The sequence below is a fragment of the Mus caroli genome, chromosome 17 (assembly GCF_900094665.2).
Source record: "Mus caroli chromosome 17, CAROLI_EIJ_v1.1, whole genome shotgun sequence".
Lineage (NCBI taxonomy): Eukaryota > Metazoa > Chordata > Mammalia > Rodentia > Muridae > Mus > Mus caroli.
Window position 1 is genome coordinate 64567680 of NC_034586.1, and position 21262 is coordinate 64588941.

The window sequence follows — 21262 nt, forward strand, 5'->3', positions numbered from 1 at the left end:
CCAGAAAATTTTATTGACATAACCCATTGGCTTTTAGTTTATTTTCACTGTGTTGTTATATTACTGTGTTAGTTGCACTTTATTTATTAGTTTGCTTCAATAGCATTATATTTATAGCACTCCACCTGCAAAACTTGCTATTTTCATTGCCTTCTAATTTTTGCTCCTAGTTGGTTATTCCTTCCACATAAAAGCACTTTTGTTAGTCCCCTTTTCTTAGTTACTGTGAACTAATTAGTGCATTAAACCACATCAAGATCTTAGTGTTTTTTTTTTTTACACATTAAGCACCTTTACCTTTTCCAACAGCACAATCATGCTGATTTCAATTAGTAGTGGTGTTTTTTTTTTCCAGTTGCTATGGGGCTAAGACTTGTCCAGTTCCTTGGGAATAACCCACTCTTCACATGGTGGCTGGAAGGATTTAGTGGTTGACCTCAGAAGAAGTGACTTCTTACTTTGATCTTGAGCTGTTCTTCGACCTCACCTGTGTGAGTGACCATCCAGCCAGAGGACAGTAGCTAACTGCAGTGAGTCCAGAAATTCATGTTGCTTCCCAGAAGAAAACATCTTGAATCCTTGGCACTCTGTGCTATACTTATTTTGCTTTCTCCCAAGTGATTGTGTATACACACAGTCTCAAGAACACCCACTCTCCCTTCCCTGTCATTGGGGTTTGAGCTGTTCATTCTTTGCAATTAATTAGACCCTTTCTCTGTTGTTAAGCACTCCTTTAAAAGTACCTTTATTTGGGGCCATTTAGCTAGCTCAACAGGGAAAGGACCCTGTCATCAAGCCTGCTGACCTGAGTTTTATCCTAAGAGAATTGATTGCCACACGCTGTCCTTTAGCCTCTGTTCACATGTGGCAGCTTCTACGCAGCTCCGCCCTCTCATGTACTCACACAGATACAAAAATGAATTTGTACTAAAAATTGTAAATGTCTTTATTAATATTTGGCTGTATTTAGAGGGGAAGCACAGTAAGGATGAGTGTTGATGTCTGCATTTACAAACAATGAATGAATGCTCAGTGGAGGCAATTTCCTGAGATGAAGAACACAATTCTTGAAACCAAGGGAGACCCAAGAAGTGACTCTCCAGGAATAACAGCAGTGCTTTCTCAATATCGCCAAAACCACCTATCAGCTGGATATCTAAGATAACTTAGACATTTGTAGAATATGTGAAATATTGCTGGTAGTCAGTAATTGTATCGTGATTTCCCTGTAGAGCTAAATTACAATAGAAAAATTCATGCTGAAAAGAAATGTCTTATTGGGTTTCCAAAATGCAATAATTATTTATGTCTCCAAGAATTATTGTATTGGTAGTAATAAGCTAGATCCTAAATGGGCAGTTCACTGTCATGGGTAGTCAGGGTATTAATTAATTAACTAAAAAACTATCAACTGGACACAGCTTAAGGGTGAAGAATAGCTGGGGCCTGGGGCTTTAACAAGGAACAATATAGTGATGACATAAGAGAAGAGTCAGGTCAGTCATAGAACAACTCCGGAATATTATGTAGTTAATGAGAGGGGGAAACAAAGACAGAATGACTACAGATTTTAATTCAGAGTTTAGGAGGGCGAGAGCAAGGATCCTGGTTACCTGACCTGAATGGTTAAAATTCATAAAAAACGGACCGTGGGCAAGGTCATGTATGGTGCTAGCAAAAGCCACACAGACTCATTAGTTGGTAATTTCGCTAGATGCTGAGTTGTGTTCATTTCTTTATTTAATTTTTTTCTGCGTGAATTTCAACTCAGCCCTATTTTGAACAGGAAAAATTGCAGAACGAGCTCTCTGAACCGGCTAAGGTGGTCCATACCTGTAATCTCAGCAGACATGAGGATAGCTGGAAATGTGTGGCTAGCCTGAGCTATGTAATGAGACACTATCTTAAAAAGCAAACAAATAATAACAACAACAAAACAGAAAGAAAAATTAACAAAATCTGTTTTGAGAAAAGCCAGTGGCCCAATTCTCCAAATGATAGATCAAAGAGTGATGGGTGACCAGGTAACAGATCTGACAGCCTGTGACTAGGCTTATTTAGTTACTTTGCCTGAAGGTTTTAGCCCTCTTCTTTAACTGTGTGGAGCTAAATATGCATTGGAGGCTTCTGGCATCATTGGCACTCTAATACAAAAGCTTTGTTCTAGTGTTCGGTGAAGAAAGCAAATCTGAAAACCGATTCTTTTTCAGATTCATTATCTGAGGCTTTATGGGGATTAAGGCTTCTAAAATCATAGGCTAGCTCGACATCATATAGGGTTGGCATGGGACCCTTAGTGATCACATGATTTGTGGTCAATGAATGTCTCCCCTCCCCCATTCCTCCATAGACTTCTATGGGAGCGCTTTCTGTTTGGAATGACTTTCCTATAGGAGGCCTGGGCTTTCTGTTTGGAACAGCTTTCCTGCCAGAGGTGTGCATGCAGAGATGAGCATCAGGCATCCTTTAGTTCTCCTCAAAAACCAAAACAGAGTGATGAATGAGTGTTGTCTGCTAGGCATGTTGGGTAATCCACACTCTTAGGATACTAAGACAAACCATCCAGCGCTTAGTTGCTACTGGACCCAACCTCCTTGTTTTCTCAGTATTTTCTCTTGACCAGGGTCAGGGTGGGGGATCTTACAGAGGTACAGTAGCCCTCAGTAAGCCTTGGCACAGCAGGCCAGGAGACAGGAGCTCCAGCGTAGATCTCGCTTTGACTTGTTTCCCTTTGGATGAGTCACATAAAGTGTCAGGCATCTCTTTCTAACAAAGCATGGTGTTCTTGTATGAAGCTGAGCATGGAGTGCTTTGTTTACTTGTGCAATCTGGTGGGCAGCTTTCCCTTGGCGTTATCCATGATTCAAGCCGCTTGGGTGACTGGTTCATGTTAGCATGCTGCTTTGTTTATTCGATGTACGTGTTTAGGTGTTTAGGATCTGTATTTCCTCTATCCTGATTGGATCCACACCTTATTGGAAGATCCCTTGTACTACTGGCTATTAAATGGAGTCTCTGCCCATCACGTTTACACTCCATGACATCTGGGTCTTTCATTGTCTGCAAGTAGAGTGTTGGTTATCATTATACGTCTCCATGGGAAGGTCACCAAGGCCAGGAAGTTAGTTAGGGCTATAGTGACTTGTGCTGGTGCCTTTTGATTCCAATACGTTCAGATCAATATTATAGGGCTTAAAATATGTTTCTGCTTAGGTTTCCGGAGAATAAATAATCAAGGATCCACTTATCAGGAGCCTGAATCTGATCTTACCCATGCATTGGGCCTTTCTTATAGGGAAAAACATGCGAGTGGTGCATTTCCCTTATTTCTCTGGCATTACCAATCCCAACCGGATGGCTATAAATTAGTATTATCCAGGATTCATTCGGCTTGAACCACTAGGCAGTGTGATAAACTAATGCCATCCCAGTCCCGTGGTGATTCTAAGACAAGTAGCAGGAACAGAAAAGACCTTTATCCTGGAGTTCTGCTCAGAATGGTAGGGATGCATGCTCCAAGATCCTCTGAGCTCACCTATTTGTCACTCCTAAGCATCAAAGTATTAAAGATCAACCTACCAGGAGCTGAATTTTATGTGTCCTACAGGTACTCACAAAGTACCATGGAGTGCCATATATTTGCTACACATGGGCTCCAGCTGTGTGGTGGTGTTTATGTATGGCGAAACACAGAGGCAACGATACAATGCCAGTCTTTGGTTGGAAGGGAGTGTGGGCTTTCTCTGGAGGAGAGTACTATACAGAAGGAAGTAATAGTGGGGTGCTTGGAAGATTCCAGGATAGTCTTGTCTGAATCTAGATCTGACTGTATGTAGGCTGCAAACAGTGTTCAGGCATCTGTTTAACTTACATTTTCTACATATGCTTCCTATAAAATGTTTAACAATGCTTAAAAATGAAGGAAATGATCAGCAATACTGGGAAATTACAGGGAAGTTCGTGGAGACTTTAGTATGCAATCAAAGGGCTTTTAAAAACTATTTTACCTTTTAAGATTAAAATATAATTATATCATTTCCCCCTTCTCTTACTTTCCTCCCAATCATCCTATATATTTGGTTAGGAAAAAGAAGCGATTTCTGAATAACTTGCCAGATTGTATTATTGCATATTAATTTTAAGCTTTTCAACCTACACATGTTGAGTTTTTGTTGGTTTCTGATTACACCAGAAAGAAATCTCATATTTGAGTTCTCTGTCTGAAGAACTAGGTGTCTTCAGCTGCAGGGACTTACCTTCACCTTCTGGGGGCTGGGGGTCGGGGGGGGCACTATGCACAAAGGCAAGAGCCTGCACTGTTTTGGGAGTCTCTGAGACTCCAATGACCAGTGACTCGATTTCTCACACCTGGAATTAGGGTTTTGTTAGACTGTTGATGGCTCTTGGGGTAAACATTATCAACAATAGTGTTTTGTGTGTGTGCCCCTGTGTGTATATGTGTGCTTAGCATATTTAAGTGTATTGTGTTTGTGTGTGATTTCAGATAAACATAAAACAATATGACTTCCTATGTCTTTCTTAGGAATCTTTAGAATTATTCATCCCTCCTCCCTCCCTCCCTCCCTCGCTCCCTCCCTCCTTCCCTCCCTTCCTCCCTCTTTCTATATGATTCTTCCAATCCACAACTAAAGCCCCCCACTGTTTCTCATGTCCCCCTTCTATCAACTCTACCTTCCTATTCCCTTTCACACTTGGTATTTTAAATATTTAAGCACAAACCCTTAACCACCCGGAATACCTCTTACACATTTGGACAATGATTTAGCTAGCTGTAACTTTGTAGGTAGAAATAAAAGAGCACTCATTCACACAGCTGTATAGATTTTTTCTAATACTGTATTCAGGGGCAATAATGATAGATTCATAATATGAAATACTTTCATTCATTAAGAAAATAAAAATAAATATTTTGTAATTCTGTTCATTAAAACAACTTTAAAATAAAACTAATTGGATGACAGTAAGATTAGGGAAATGAGAGAGGAGGAGAGATAACACTGATAAATAAATGTAATTTATTAATTACTACTGCAAATGAAGGAGAGGAGAATAACATAACACAAATACAACTCTGACAAGGGCACTTAATAATAAAAGAACAGTTACGTCAAAAGTACCAACATACGTGGCCAAAGCATATGTATCAAAAGATGGCCTAGTCGGCCATCACTGGAAAGAGAGGCCCATTGGACTTACAAACTTTATATGCCCCAGTACAGGGGAATGTCAGGGCCAAAAAGTGGGAGTAGGTGGGTAGGGGAGTGGGGGGGGAGGGTATGGCGGACTTTTGGGATAGCATTGGAAATGTAAATGAGGAAAATACCTAATAAAAATATTTTTAAAAAAAGAAATTAGGTTGTTGTATTGGAAAGTGTCAAATATGTGCATTTAAATGTGTAATATGTATTTAAACATTATGTATACTTCTAAAATTGGTGGTAGGCTACTTTCCATATGTGCCCTGTTCCTGTATTCCCTGCCCTCAGGAGGTGGAGACAAGATGACCACTAGGGTTATGTAGTATTAGCTAGTCTCAGAAAGCCAGAACAATAAAATAAAATAAAATAAAATAAAATAAAATAAAATAAAATAAAATAAAATAAAATGCAAAGGTAAGTATAGCTATTTTACAACACTGAAGCTACACAGTTTAGTAACAAGAATAGACCTCAACCAGGTATAGCTTTATGGGAGGAATTGGAAAGATTCTTAGACCCTTTCTTCAGCTTCATGGCACAGGTCAGATGGATGATTCTAGGTTTTATCCAAGTCCTAAGGGGCCTAACTTTGGGGAATCAGAGTCCTGGCTGCCACTTCAGTCTACCAAGTGTTGGCAAAACCACCTGTCCTTAGTGAGTGAAACACATTAAGTATTCAGTGAGTGCTTGTGCACATGGGCTTTGGTCCTCTCAAGCAGTAGCCTAAGAGAATCTAAACTGCTGAGTGTAAGACAGAAGCAAGAGAATATAAACTTCCAATGATACAGAGTGAGTCTTCAGGTGACTGTTGTTCATAGTACATGGGGGATCTGTGAGGAATCCTCTGACGTGTGTGTGTGTGTGTGTGTACCTGTTTCCTCAGGTTATCCTGATCCAGATAACTTTTCCTGGACAGACTACCTGCGAGCTTCTCAAGCAAAGGCAGTGCCCGCCAAGGCCTTTAGCATGGTGAGTTCCTGTGGTACCCAACTGTCACCTTCATGCAGCAGGTGAGCCGGGCTGCTGCTGATCTATCTACCTCTAGTTCTTAAATCCAGGTGCTGATTTCATAGCCAACTTGCTTCACTTTTGCATAACGCTGCACCATTGTACTTACGGGCTGTTGTCCTACATTCCTGCACATAGAGAACAATTCCTTATAGGGAATCACAAAGGACATAGAGGTGCTAACCTGGAGTGTCTCATCAGCCACTGCAGGTGAAGAACTTGAAGCCCATTTCTGGGCCCACTGAGTTGAGAATTCCGGATTTTCTGTGTCTTTTGTTCATGGACTCCTTGGATAATGATGGTAACATAATCAAATAGGTGAGACAGTGGATGGAATCTGGTGAGCATAGATTTATATATATGAGGGCAGTATTTGTTCTAGCCGTTATAAAAATACTGATGTTTAAGGGTTCAGATTTACCCTTGCTTACTCAGAGTATAATTAGGTAGAAATTAATTTGTAAATCATTTTACATATAGAAGTGATACAGTTTGGAAATATATCTGTTCTAAATTGGTGATTTAAAAAAAAACAATTTTTTCTAAATTCTGATTTTTCTCCTCCTGACTTGACTTACTTTTGTGTATCCCTGACTGTCCTAGAACTCTCTATGTAGACCAAGATGCCCTTGAATTCACAGAGACCCATCTGTCTCTACCTTCCAAGTGCGGGTGTTAAAAGCCTACCTTTAATCATTCTGGTGACTAGATAAGATTCAAAACAAAACACTGTTTTATTTTTCTAAGAGAGGGTTTAATGGCTGGATGTAGGTACACAGAGGAAAGAAGTCAGGGGTCCAAGGTTACAGGAGTTTCAATGCATCAAAGCTTTCATAGCAAACATGCCAAATATCTGATAGCTTCTCTTTCTCTCTTGCCCTTTTCCATATCTTTACTTGATTTTTCCTAGAGAATGAATAAAATGATAGAAATATTTAGCTGTAAAACCTGTCATGGGTTATCTAGAATTCAATTCAAATATGTACATTTGACATCTACAATGTGGACCAATTAACTTCCTTGTGGAGAATACCAATCTGGGAGAGAGAAGGAGACTTCTCAGACACAGCTCATTTAGTAGGTGTAGTAATGCTTTCAAAAGAAAATATACTCGCATAAAAGCTGTGCTGCAGTTTACCAGATACTGGATAATGGCTTAACTATTTATAACTCACATATTTATAGAATTTTGTTTTATGGTTACCACCTCTAGACTTGAGGAATTCAGTATGATTTCATTTCTTCATAAACTCAGCTGAACTCTTTTCACATGAAATGGCTTTTGACAGGAAGCCTTCAGTTAACCTCTAAAAACCATTAGAGTAGTCTTACTTTTGACCACTACATTTCTTAGGACACCCACCGCACCCAGTGGGTTCCCTATCCTGTTTCCTTTATTGTTTGTATTCTTATCGTTATGGACTTTTGGTCCCAAATATTTTAAAACTCAAATCTAAAGTCCTAGGTGAGTTGGTGAAAGAAGAACTTAAGTGGCTTTAAATTACATAGTGGTTAGATTTTAAGAGAGTTCTTAACTTGAACTTTTAAGCAGCTTCTCTCTAAGAGTATTTAAAGTTTAAATGTAGAAAACACCGTGTTTATCTTTTTGAGTGATTTGCTAAATAAATGGACTGCCTTTTAAGACACACAGTTTACATGGGCGGCAAAAAGAGTAGACAATCTTATTTTATATTGATCTCAGAAAACAACCTAAATGAATAGAGAGACTGTATGTAGTTAAGAACCTTTCAAACCTTGATGGTAAAATTCATAACTGAACCCATCTCTGTGTTATATGGTTATCTCAAAAATGTCCAAAATTTTCTTTCTACTAATAGATTTCCATAGCAGTGATTTGAAAATGTGCATAATGTCCTACGTGCTCTTAAAACTAATCATTAAAGATCTGTGTGTTTGTACCATAACCATGATGCTGGAACAGTGACCTGGCTTTCCAATTTCACTAACTTCTTCCATTGGGATGTTGTGGGCACCTGGCTTGCCTGCTTCACTGACTTCTTGTGCTGTGATGTTGCAGAGGACTCCACATGGTTTTTTGCCAAACATGAAGTTGGAAGCTGTCGACAAAAGGAACCCCCGGTTGATTCGTGTTGCTACCATTGCCGATGTTGATGACTACAGAGTAAAGGTACATCTTTACCTTATTATGTTGGCTTCCCAACATCTCTTGTGCCTTCGCCATCTTGTCACCTCCTCTTTATTTTCCTCAGATTTTAGTTCTAATGCAGAGTAGTTTTTGGCTGGAGAAAAGTTTTTCTGTGGGGAAAAGCCATTATGGATGTAGCCTTGATGACTGACTTCAGCAAATAGAGGATGGAAATAGTTTCCTTAAGGCAGGAGGCCATGTAGCTCACAGAATGACTATGGAGTACTGCTTTAAAACCTCCCACTCCTTTCTGCTCTCTTTGCATGTCTTAGGGTATTTTTATGTTGAAATAAGCAATCTCTGGGTTGGACAGAATCATAACTAAACTCTAAGACGTTTCTACTTAGACATTCTGTAAGTTCTTCCTTTTTAAAAAAATATTTTTTTCTCCCTTTTGTTGGCATTATCAATATTTTCTTGAAATTATTGTCATAATTTCTATAAGTCTGTGTTTTCTTCTTCATATATATCTGAAATGTATTATATATATACATATATATATATGTATATTTATATATATACACACACACATACACACACACACACACACACACACACACACACACACACACACACATATAGAATGCATTTTGGACACTATAGCCAAATAGTTTGAGCTGAATCAAAGAGCTGATGAGCAGACTTCTGTATTGTCCTTGTTGAAGACACATCTCTGAAATGAATTTTTTTTCTAAGATAAAATCACTTGGTCTTTTTCATTACAGGGAGTAGAAAGCATTTGCCAGCTTGGCTTCATTATATTTTGTAAGGAATAATAGTTAAAAACAACTTCTCCATCCAAGCACATACATGATATTTCTAAGAAATGTATTCTGCTTTTTTTGTTTTCATAGTAATAAAACCGATGAAGTAAAATGATTTAAATACACATTATATTAAAAATGTATTTGTTTGATGGCACTTTGATACAATTAAAAGGAAACTTTATTTCATTTGCTTTATCTTTCATTTGAATAATTCATTTTTGATACAGTTGCAGGTACACGGGTTTGATGAAATTCAGAGGCAAGCATGGGGTTGTACCAGTGAGTCCCACACGTGGTGGGGGTTCTTTGTTCTTCTGACAAATAAAATAAGTCTGTTCAGGGAACCAGGTAGCTGTTGTCTCCCATAATACCTTGCTATCAACATTGTATCTTACATTTCATTTTAAGTGTGGTGCCTTGGCTATCAACATTGTATCTTACATTTCATTTTAAGTGTGGTGCCTTGGCTATCAACATTGTATCTTACATTTCATTTTAAGTGTGGTGCCTTGGCTATCAACATTGTATCTTACATTTCATTTTAAGTGTGGTGCCTTGGCTATCAACATTGTATCTTACATTTCATTTTAAGTGTGGTGCCTTGGCTATCAACATTGTATCTTACATTTCATTTTAAGTGTGGTGCCTTGGTCTCATTGTGGCTCCTGGTTGCTTCCTGGCACTTGGGGTGGCAACACAAATATCTTCTCACATTGGCTCTACAATAGTTTCACATTTATAACTGGCATGTTTAGTTACTAGATTTCATTTTAAATTTATTGCATTGTGGTTTTCATAACATACAAAATGATCTAGATTTTTATTAAGGGAATATTTTATTGATATTTCTAAGAAATGTATTCTGCTTTCCACTTATTTGTTGTCGGCTTATTATATTAATGTCTTGAATTGACCTATTTATTACCTTAAAAATATAATTTGAAAAACTTTATCTCCTTGAGTGAGTTTATTATATTTCTCATTTGCCATCTCAGCATTGAGATTTTAAAATCTTTTGAAAGTTTAGTACTTAGCTGATCACTTCAATGCAGTATTTCATTTTTCTTGTTATTCTTTGTAATTCATGCAAACTGTTCTTAGTGGAAGCAAAAGAATATGAAGTACTTGTGAAAGTATCAAAGCCATTATTGTTTATCTCTGTGGTCTTTGGAATAATAGAAGGCCTTTAGGGTTTTAGAATTAAATTAAGATGTATTTGTATAAATGAATATAGCATGTAGTCCATCAAAAGGTACCAGCTTTGAAATATAATTAAAAGTCTTGAGGTCTCACACATAACCTTGGCCAATTTTCTTGCTGCCTATTTTTGGCAGAGCTTGACTCTATTTCTTGCCTTCCTTCAGCCAGTCCCGTCGATGGGTAAATACTTGTCTTGCCCTATGAGGTACAGGGGAGATCCGTGAGCTCACCATTTGCTAACAAGACACAGGAGTCAAAAGTATTAGCTCAAAATCCATTTCTCAGTGTCCCTCCAGAGAAAAGGCATCAAAATGAGGACTGGGTTTTTCTCCCATCTCTTGTGTACAGAGGCTGAAGGTCTTTGGCTGGTGAGAAAGTATTTGAAGCCTTTTGATATCTTTTCTTGGCAATTCCTACATTCCTCAGTTGGTGTGTTGATCTCAGCAGTCTGTGATGTTTCTCCTGCAAAGTCTGTGTCTTTCCAGTTCTTTTTAATTACTGGCCCATAATAGACACTGATCACATGGACAGAGGAGTGGAAGAGGGGGAGCGCTGAATGTACTTTGAATGTATCAGTTGAGTATGTGTAAACGCTTTCCTCATTCTCTGCCCTTCCCTAACTAATCCTCTGATTCTGCAGAAGGTGTCAAGAAGTGCCACAGTTTGACCTGGGTTTGACCTCTTGTTCTGAACCTCTTAGCTTTGCAGTTAGTTTGGTGATGCCACTCCTCTGGTATATCTATTACAATAGTAAATAAAGGGACCATAGAGGATATACTGACGAAGTTTCCAGGAGTTATAGACACTGCAATGCCAGATAGAGCAAACTACTCACTGGGGAATGAGCACATTACTTGGGACTCTACACTCAGCACATTATCCAGTGTACTATCACAGCTGTATCTTCACAACTTTTCCCCCCCAATTTTTATTAGGCATTTACTTCATTTACATTGCAAATGCTATCCCAAAAGTCTCCTATACCCTCCTCCCCGCTCCCCTTACCCACCCACTCTCACTTCTGGACCTGGTGTTTCCCCTGTACTGGGGCATATAAAGTTTGCAAGGCCAAGGGACCTCTCTTCCCAATGATGATCGAGTAGGCCATCTTCTGCTACATATGCAGCTAGAGCTCTGGGGATACTGGTTAGTTCATATTGTTGTTCCACCTATAGCGTTGCAGACCCCTTCAGTTCCTTGGGCACTTTCTCTAGCTTCTCCATTGGGGACCCTGTGTTCCATCCAATAGCTGACTGTGAGCTATTGGAACACTTCTGTGTTTGCCAGGCACTGGTATAGCCTCACAAGAGACAGCTGTATCAGGGTCCTTTCAGCAAAATCGTGCTGGCATATGCAATAGTCTTCACAACTTTTTAAATAAGTTTTTGTCTCTGCTCTGTGGTTAATGAGGAAAGACCTTAAGGAACATCAACATAGTTTCAGAGAGTTAAAGTCAGAGCCAAGTTGTGTGTGTGTATGTGTGTGTGTGTTTTATTTTATTTTTTTATATATACACTTCGACTTTAGCTGGCAACAGGGATACACTTTTGGGACCCTGTCACTGCTTCAGGGATTCATGGTATGCAGCCAGATTCAAGGTCACATTCTTTTAGTTCACTCTACTCTTCCGCTGACTGTCTGGTTTTCATTCTAAGATGCTCTGCTTGGTCAACTGTGTCTCTCCAGGAGGTCAGTGGTGAGGTTTTACTTGCCATGATTGGATATTAAGGTGACAGTTTATTCCCTTATGTTGATGTCTGGACTTATTAATTACCATGGTTACTCTCTAATAAATATTTATGATAGATTCACTGCTTCTTGTTCAATTTGGAGCCAGCCATTATGTTTAGTAATTATTCTTTTGTTTGGCTGCACGCTGCACTCTGCTGTATCCAAAAACCCATTACTGTCATCTTATCAGGAAATGCACATTAAACTACAGTAGATGGATGGGTACTTTAAGGAAGTTTAGACTATATTCGGGCGCAAAGAATATTCATCTATGAGAAAATACAAAGGGGGGATTTAAAACAGAGTAATATTTGATAAATATTTGCCCTGTGGGAACTGAAGCTAAGCTGTGAAATAAATTATAAATGAATTCCAAATAGATGTTTTAGGAAGTTCTCCTGAATCATTAATAAATTGAGTCTCCTCAGCAAGCCTTTTCATATTTAATACATTAACTGGGTGTATTTGCAGCCTTTCTAAGTGAAATAAAGACACCCTGATCAAGGAAACTTATGGCAAGTTGTCCACTTTCATGATTAGAAATTATTTTGGAACTTAGATTAGACTAATAAGTCGAAAATCTTTTGTGTCCATGAATCTTTAGGTGAATTAACATAAAGAAGTCAGAATATAAGTGAGCAAGTGCTCTCTTGATTGACAGTTGCCTTGTATGTGGCCTCTGGAGTCCTGGTTTAACTGTCAAGGAGGGATTCAGATCTAGGCTAGATCATCATCCCAACTGCCAAAGTCTCTTGCTGGGATACATTTCTGGAAATGGTTTTGAGAAATGAGGATAGAAGAAGATATTGATTTTTAAAAATGACTGTTCTTTGAGTTGTACACTAGTAATTAATGGGCATTATTGTGTCACAGTAATTGATGACTATCTTCATTTGGGAAGAAGACTGGGACACTTTTAAAAAGTATCCAGACCAATTAATGAGAAAATCATTTTTAAAGCTGGTGAAACTATAAATGACCATCAGCCATAATGTCCAGAAAAGTTGAAGTAGGTAGAGTGTCACACCTGGAGAAGACAGACACATTAGTGGAATTGCAGTTATCATAAACAGCAGTTGTTAAAATATTATGCTTACCTCTGCAGGAGTTCAGGGCTGCCCTTCACATCATGTACAGCCCCTGCAGTCACCTATAATGTGCATGAAGCTGAGGGAGCAGGCGTAGGGAGTTTAAATTACAACTGCATATGGTACAGGACAATGGTGCCCTGGTTCTGTAGCCTCAGTTTTTAACCTAGGGGCAACGCCTTTGCTATGAAGCACCAGCAAGTGGCTATTTCTTACTTGCGATCCTGGACTATACCATGTGTTCAGTGTTCATAGACAATATCCAAAGGGATGGATAATCCTTCAACTGGGTTCTACAAAATACTCCCGTGTAATAACATATTCTTCTACGTTTTGCTTGAGCTACTTTTAGCTTGTGGCATGAACAAAAACAGATGGCAGCAACCTCCTGTTTGGCCTGTGGGTTATAATCCACCTACTCCTGTCTTGATAGACAATTGTGTTGACAGGAAGATAAGATGAAGGGACTGTCATCTGCACTGAAGGTAGCTTTACATCCCTGCACCATTTTTTTTGTTTGATTATTGAACCAAATCACACCTATTTTTTTTTTTTTGCTTTCAATATAGTTTTAAATGTTTTTCAGTAAAAATGAGTTGTAAGATATGATGTCTGCTATGTCATTAATAACACAATTGTAAAAAGAAATGTATTTTTCTGATACAAAACTGTTCTTATCCATAATTGGCTTTTCAGTGTAAATACAGCCTGGCTCCCAAAATGATGAGCAGTGGTTCACACTGTGGGCTCACCTATCAACCAGAACTGTATTCTTCCCTGTAAATGTAGGGAGAGAGTTACGTTCCCAACTTTTATTCAGGTTATCCTACTTAGAACAGAAACAAAGGCCAGACAGCCAAATGCATGACTGCAGTAGAGAGGAACTGTCAAGCCTCCCCAGGAGCTCCCTCACGCACCCAGCTCGCTCTGGGTTACCAGCTATCCTGGGAGACCAAGCAAGTGTCTGGCATGACTATTTGGCTGGAGGCCTCATTTGAGTCATAAGGCTAGCTAGACTAGAAATAGAACAGTTCACAGCTTCTGTGCAGTGCACTGTCTGTGTAGAAACTTCTTAAGTAAAACAATGGTGTTGCAGCTCTCCTCCTAGGCTCATGTGTTTCCAAGAGCATCTCAGGACAGCTACAGATTATGCACCTGCAAAGTGGACGTGCAGTGCATCTGCATAGAAATGCTCAATGCTGTTTGTGTTTGGGGCTAGTGGTTGCTTGAATAAGGACCTCATTTTATTCTAACTATTACTAAAGTAATAAATTAGGCTGTCTATACTCCATATTGATATTTCATTCAAAATTGTGTTTACCCAAAAGTAAGACCCTTGATCTACTGGCAGCAAAGCTTTTCATTCCTGACCCACAAGGCAGCCCACTGTATGATGACTGCACTCCTTCAGAGCACATAGAGGGTTTTCTGAACTTAGCGTTAGAGATTTGCATAGTCCCCGTTATTCTGTTGAGCTTCTAGAAGTGTGATTTCCATCCAGTGCAGTTCTGACCTTTTCCATGCCCTTGCTAATACTGACATTTAACTCATTATGCTGAACACCATCTCTTCTTCTCACATCCTGCTCTATAGCACTCTATTCTTACACTGGAGGGCCATTCTCCCAAAAATAAATAATTGAACAAAATCATTCCAAAATTGGCTAGGCACAATTGCCAACTTCCCTGGCCCATTCCAAAACAGATACCACTTCTTGTAATATAAGAAAGAGTGATAGACACATACAGAGTTTATTCTTCGACAATGATAATACATTATGTATTTCCGAGGTGTAGTTATACTATGTTCCTGTTGTTACTGTAACAAATTTATACAACTTTAGTGCCTTAAAATAGCTCAGATTTTTAATATTATATTGCATTAGACCAGAAGTCTTTAGTGGTCAAAGCAACCATGAGTAGGGTCAGCTCCTTTTGGAAGCTCAGGAAAAGACTCTTTTTTCCAAGTTCTGGTGTCTACCTTATTCATGGGCTTATAGCCTGTTTCTTTATATGCAAGGCTTGTAGTTCACTGATGTCTTCAGACACTCCTGCCTACCCACAGTCATCATTGTGATTTCTATGGACCACCTGGATCATACAGGGTAATTCTTCCTTGAGCCTTTATGTAATCACCCTTAAGGATCCTTCTTGCTGGGCAAAGTAACATTTTCACAGAATCCAGGGCATTAGGATGGGGACATCTCTGAAAAATAATATGTCTTAGTTTCTTAAGGCAGAAAAGGCTTATTCTGGCTTAAAGTTCATGGTAGTTTGAATCATGGAGTTTGAATTCACGGTGGCAGGAATTTAAAGCAGCTGGTCACAGTGCCTTTGCAATGAGGAACAGAGAGTGATGCATGCATGCTGCTACTGCTACTCTGAGCCCATTCTCTACATCCAGGATCCTAGCCAGGAATTCTTTCCGTGTAATGACTGGAATAAAGGTGATTCCACAAAGGCATACACAAAGACCCATCTCCTGTGTGGTTCTAAAGTCTAGCAAGTTGATAGTCAACTCTTAGCCACTATAGCTCTACTCATGTCTGTCTCTCATTCAAATGAACCACCTTTAAGCCATTACCTTCTACCCTTTGTTTGCATAGGCTTATGATCATCTTACAGTAATATAAAGTCTATTTGGTCCAATATCACAATTCCTATTGTCAGCAACATTTCTAATATTTTAAAAATTTAGATTCTTAGGCTGAGCTTGGAAGCACCTGACTATAACCCCATCTCTTTACATGGTAAACAGATGTAGGTGAGCATGTCTGTGAGTTATAGGCTGGTCTGATCAACAAAGAAAATGTTAGGTTAGCCATGGCTGCCTAGTGAGACTTCATCTGAAAAGAAAACACAGTCTTTGACTGTGACTTCCTATAATGTCAAAACCAAGCTTTATATGTTCAACCCATAACAAATGACATAGAATAAATGTTCTTAGAATAAAAAGAAGTTTCCAAACATAATAAGGAATGACTGTGGGGAGTCCAACATAAACACCAAATTCTTTAGCATGAGGTCTTACATCTGGGGCTCATGGTGAAATTGGTTGAATTCCAAAGGAGTTACTTATTGAGGCCCACCGGTCCAGTTCTGGTCCCCTCAGTATACACAAATTCTCTCTCAGGGCAGCCCCATGCATCTACCTTCAGTAGATATCCCATAGCCTGAGCCATCTCCAATATCTTGTGGTCTTCATTGCTTCTGGGGACCATGCTGCCACAAAGGCAACTCCTGCAGGAAGACCTCATTCAAGATGACCTGAGACACCAAGGATTGCTGACAGACAGGGCCAGCTGATCAGCAACAGTTGTTTAGAAGAGATACTTGCTTGGGACCAATGAGACAAGGGTGGAGGGTATTAAAGGAGCTTTCAGCAGTGTTCATAAGAGCTTGCTGCTGCATTCTCACCTGTTCCCAGAGTCTGTGCCTTTGATTCTATGCCACCTCTTCTCCAACCCCCAAGGGCTAATAGGGTTGGGCAACTGGCCATCCAAGGCATAAGCAGCACTTCGCAAGTTGGGCTTCATCTTCACTACACCATAAAATGGCTACTTGTGTCATTGTAGGCATGGTACTTAATCTTGTTTCTCACATGTCTTCAAAGTAGTAGCAGCTAATACTGATGAACTTGGAATGCTGCCAGCTTGACGGGGAGCCCTGACCATCTGGACCATAGCTGTATCAGCTCTACCTCCTAACCCTTTGACATTCTTGACTAGGGAGTTGCTTTTGAGGAGCAAGAAACACCCTCGACTTTATTGGTAGTTCAGGTGGCTGCATGTTTACAAGTTTGGGTGCCTTTCATGATGGGGTCTAGCCTTCAAGACACCTTTTCTGTTGTCTTAGTGCCTTGCTTTGTCTGAAACTTACACTTGCTCACACATCTTCCTTCTACCTAGAAAATTCGTTTACTATCTTCATCCAAATACTAAATACTAAGTGACAAAGAAGAATAAAACAGAATTCTTGACCATAGATAGATAGATAGATAGATAGATAGATAGATAGATAGATAGATAGATAGATAGATAGATAGAGTGACCATAACATTTGGAAGAAAATAGAAAATAAGACCTGTTGATCAGTGACTCTTTACTTGTTTTTTTTTTTTTTTAATAATTTCCTATTCAGGTTGATAATGATAATCCACTCACAACTCTGCTACTTTTTGATCTTGATCTTGTCGATATTTATTCTTGAAGAGTTGGCAAATGCAGCAGCCCTGTGAGAAGTGACAATGATTTGATAGCTGACTTCTGTTACTGTCATTGTTTGTTTGTTAGAACATTGGCTGTCAGGTGCATCCTGATTTCAGAATCATTCACGTGATAGTAAGACAAGGAAAATATACTTTCTGTTACAGAGCACAGCCCAGCTATATAATGGCAGGAGGTGGGCTCTCATTGATATGTAGAGGTAGGCAAAGTTTTATATGAACATAACATTTAAATGAACCTTGAAATCTAAATAGATGTATGAACAATTGTATAAGCAAGCTACAAACGCATAATTTTAAAGTCATTCCAAATCAGGGCATTCAGAGGCTGAATTCTATGTTGTTGCATAAGAAATCTATGCAACATGATTTAGCCAAGCATGTTGGTACAAACATCTGTCTATAGCCTAACACAGTCCAGATGGGTTCCAGGATTAAACCTTGTATTGAACAAAAGAATGAAAAACAAAAAAGAACAAACTCATCTCTTTTAGTTTGTCCAAGACAATTGCCACCTGTCTTCCCTTTGAGAGTCTTCTTAGAGTCCTCACTTCTTGGGGATGATAATTTTGGCCATAGTGATTAGGTAGCTGTCTATTTGACATTCTCCCTGTAAGCACAAATTCAACAGCTTTACTGGCTGAGAGAAAAGTCAAAGATTATTCAGAGAGGTCTTGCATTTCATTTCACTAAAGTCCAAGGAACCTAAGCTCATTATTGTGCCCCATTTCCCAAATCAACCCAAGGAACAAATCTCCTGTCATCTTCTTTCAGCCTTTCCTTTCATATGATCTTGTTTTCCATTCTCTGGAGAAAGAGGAAAGTCAGCAAAATTGCTGATATTTCTTTGGCCACGCTTTCTACTCCAGTCCATGTTGCTATTAGCTGCTGTAAATTTTACTTCTTAAAGAATTTTACTCTCTTCTTACGTGAATTCAATTTCCACTATTAAGGTTATCTGACAATACTTTCTACATTTGCCTCATTTCTTTTTAAAGCATTTTAATATATTTTCTAAATTTTTCATTAGATATTTTCTTCATTTACATTTCAAATGCTGTACCAAAAGTCCCCCTATACGCCCCCCCTGCTCTGCTCCCCTACGCACCCACTCCTACTTCTTGGCCCTGGCGTTCCCCTGTACTGGGGCATATAAAGTTTGCTAGACCAAGGGGCCCCTCTTCCCAATGATGGCCAACTAGGCCATCTTCTGCTACATATGCAGCTAGAGACACGAGTGCTGGGGGTATTGATTAATTCATATTGTTGTTCCACCTATAGGGTTGCAGACCCCTTTAGCTCTTGGTTACTTTATCTCCTCCATTGGGGGCCCTGTGTTCCATCCTATAGATTACTGTGAGCATCCACTTCTGTATTTTCTGGGCACTGGCAAAGAATCACAGGAGACAGCTATATCAGGATCCTTTCAGCAAAAGTTGCTGGGCATTTTAATATTTTTATTATTCCTTTTTATTAAAATGTTTGTAGGCAATAGTTTTTATCTCACTTTTATCTTCCCAGATACTTCCTGTATCCCATCCACCCAATTCTAAGCTTTATTTCTCATTCCTTCAAAAAATAAACAGAAAACAAAAAACTAAACCTAAAAAAGGATACATAATACATTAAAAAGTCTACAGAAATGGAAAGTAAATATACAAGCTAGAGACAAAAAAAAGTGCCCAAGGAAAGCAAAATGAGACAAATCATCTATAAAAATAGTTCTGAGTTCCTCCTGTGTTGGCCAACTTCTCCTTGACATGGGGCCTATCCATCAGTGTGGTTAATATACCCAGCAAGACTCTATTGGAGAAAATTAATTTTTTCTTTGCCAGTAGGTATCCATCACTGAAAGCTTCTTGGTCAAGAGTGGGAGCCAGTGTTTCTTTCTCCCTCTTAGAGCTGGTACCTTGCCTGTCTTGAACCCATGCAGGCCGTGTGCCTGCTGCCACAGTCTCTGTGTGTTCATATGTGCATCAGTCCCCTTGTGTTTTGTATATACTTTTATTTTGGAGTCTTCCATCACTGCTTCCTCTTATAATCTCTTCTTCTTTGTAGATCCCTGAGGTACTCTAAGGTCTCTCATTCCATGCACATTGTCCAGTTGTGTCTCTACACTAGTTCTCAACTACTACAAAAAAAAAGCTTCTCTCACAAGGGCTGGGTGAGGCACTGATTTTTAGGTAAAGCAGAATGTCCTTAGAAGTTTTCCCCTTCCCCCTATTTCCCTGTAGCAAAACAATAGTATTTTGCTTCCCTCCTAGGTTCATGGCCTATCCAATCTCAGCATCTTGGCCACCCTTGCTGGCAGATAAATATATGGAGCACAAAGAAAATGAATCACCCTGGGTGAGGTAATTCAACACCCCCCCAAAGTCTAATATTGTATATTTTTTCTTTTAAGTGGATGCTAGCTTTTAATTCTGGGATACGTATGCTACAATTTAGATACCCACAGTGGTTGGGTAGAGGAAAGGGATTAGGGGAAAGAGATAACCTCCCAAGGAATGAGTAACCCCAGTCAAGCATGGTTCTATCTCATAGAGCAAACCTTCATTCTAACAAAGGAGTGCTTGGTTATTCCTACAACATTCATTTCGCCATCACATCTGCATACCTCACAGGTGGGTCATAGTTACAAGTCAGTGTGTTGGTTACTAGGTTAATGACCACTATTCTCCAGTGGCATGCATGGTACTTTTCAGGACCACGGGCAGTACTCAGTAGCGGTGAAGCCTCTAATTAGCCTCAACATGTCTGTGCTGGTTGAGATACACAACGTGTTGTACAATCTCACCATACAACAATAGCATCTCATCATCAGTCTGTGGAGCACAAACAACAACCTTCGCAATAGCCCGTGATATTTGGGGGTTCTGCTGAGCCTCTTTAACCAATGACTCAACATGATGTAACCCATTCCTGGCAATGGAATATTCATTTGGTACCCTAAGGTGTCTAGCTGGGACATGTCTCCCCCATTGTTTGATGGCTCCATTTATATTCCTTTTGGGTATGTATATAGTTTAGGAAGATTCAACACTAGCAGGTTTCCATACAGCCGGTCAAATGGCCCTTAGTGGGTTGTCCCTCTCCATATTTCCTCCCTTACCTTATTGCTCATCTACTTTCTATTTAATCTTCCCATCCCAGTCTCCCCTATCTCTTGATAACAATATATTCTGTTACTCATTCCTTGGGAAGTTATCCCTTTCTCCCAATACTTTTCCTCTACCTAACCTCTGTGTGTATCTTAATTGTAGCATATGTATCCAAGGCTTAAAAGATCCAGTTAAAAGATAAAATGTACAAAATTAGACTTTTGGTGATTTTAATTATCTTACTGGGGATGATTTATTTTTCTTAGTGCTCTATCTATTTATCTGCAAATTTCATAATTCTATTGTTCATAAGATCTGAATAATAGTCCACTGTGTAAATGGACCTTATTTTTATTATCTATTAATTAGTTGATGAACATGTAGAATATTTCCAATTTCTGGCTGTTATTAATAGAACAGCATGAACATGAATGACCAAGTATCTCTATAATAGAACATAGACAACTTTTTGTGTTTGTTTAAGAGTGGCAGAGCTGGATCTCGAGGTAAATCTAGTCCCAGCTTCCTGATTAATCATGGTAGTGATCTCCATAATGGCTGTGCAAGTGTGTACTCTTCCCAACAACAAACAAGTTTTCTCCTTTCCCCATATTCTAGCCAACATGTGTTATCATTGCTTTTATTATTCTCAGCCCTTCTGGCTGGTGTAAGATGAAATCTGAACATGGTTTTGACTTGGATCTCATGGATGGCAAAGGATGTTGAACATTCTATTGTTCCTATTTGCATCCTTTCA

General features: G+C 39.2%; 1 protein-coding gene across 1 annotated transcript in view; it reads left to right on the top strand.

Annotated features, from left to right (window-relative positions):
* Nucleotides 1-21262, top strand: part of L3mbtl4 (L3MBTL histone methyl-lysine binding protein 4) — a 339815-nt gene that overhangs the window by 188274 nt on the left and 130279 nt on the right. The window contains exons 11-12 of the mRNA XM_029470911.1: nt 6103-6188; nt 8266-8376. Of these exons, the coding sequence (XP_029326771.1) occupies nt 6103-6188; nt 8266-8376 (197 nt within the window). The remainder of the gene's footprint in view (nt 1-6102; nt 6189-8265; nt 8377-21262) is intronic.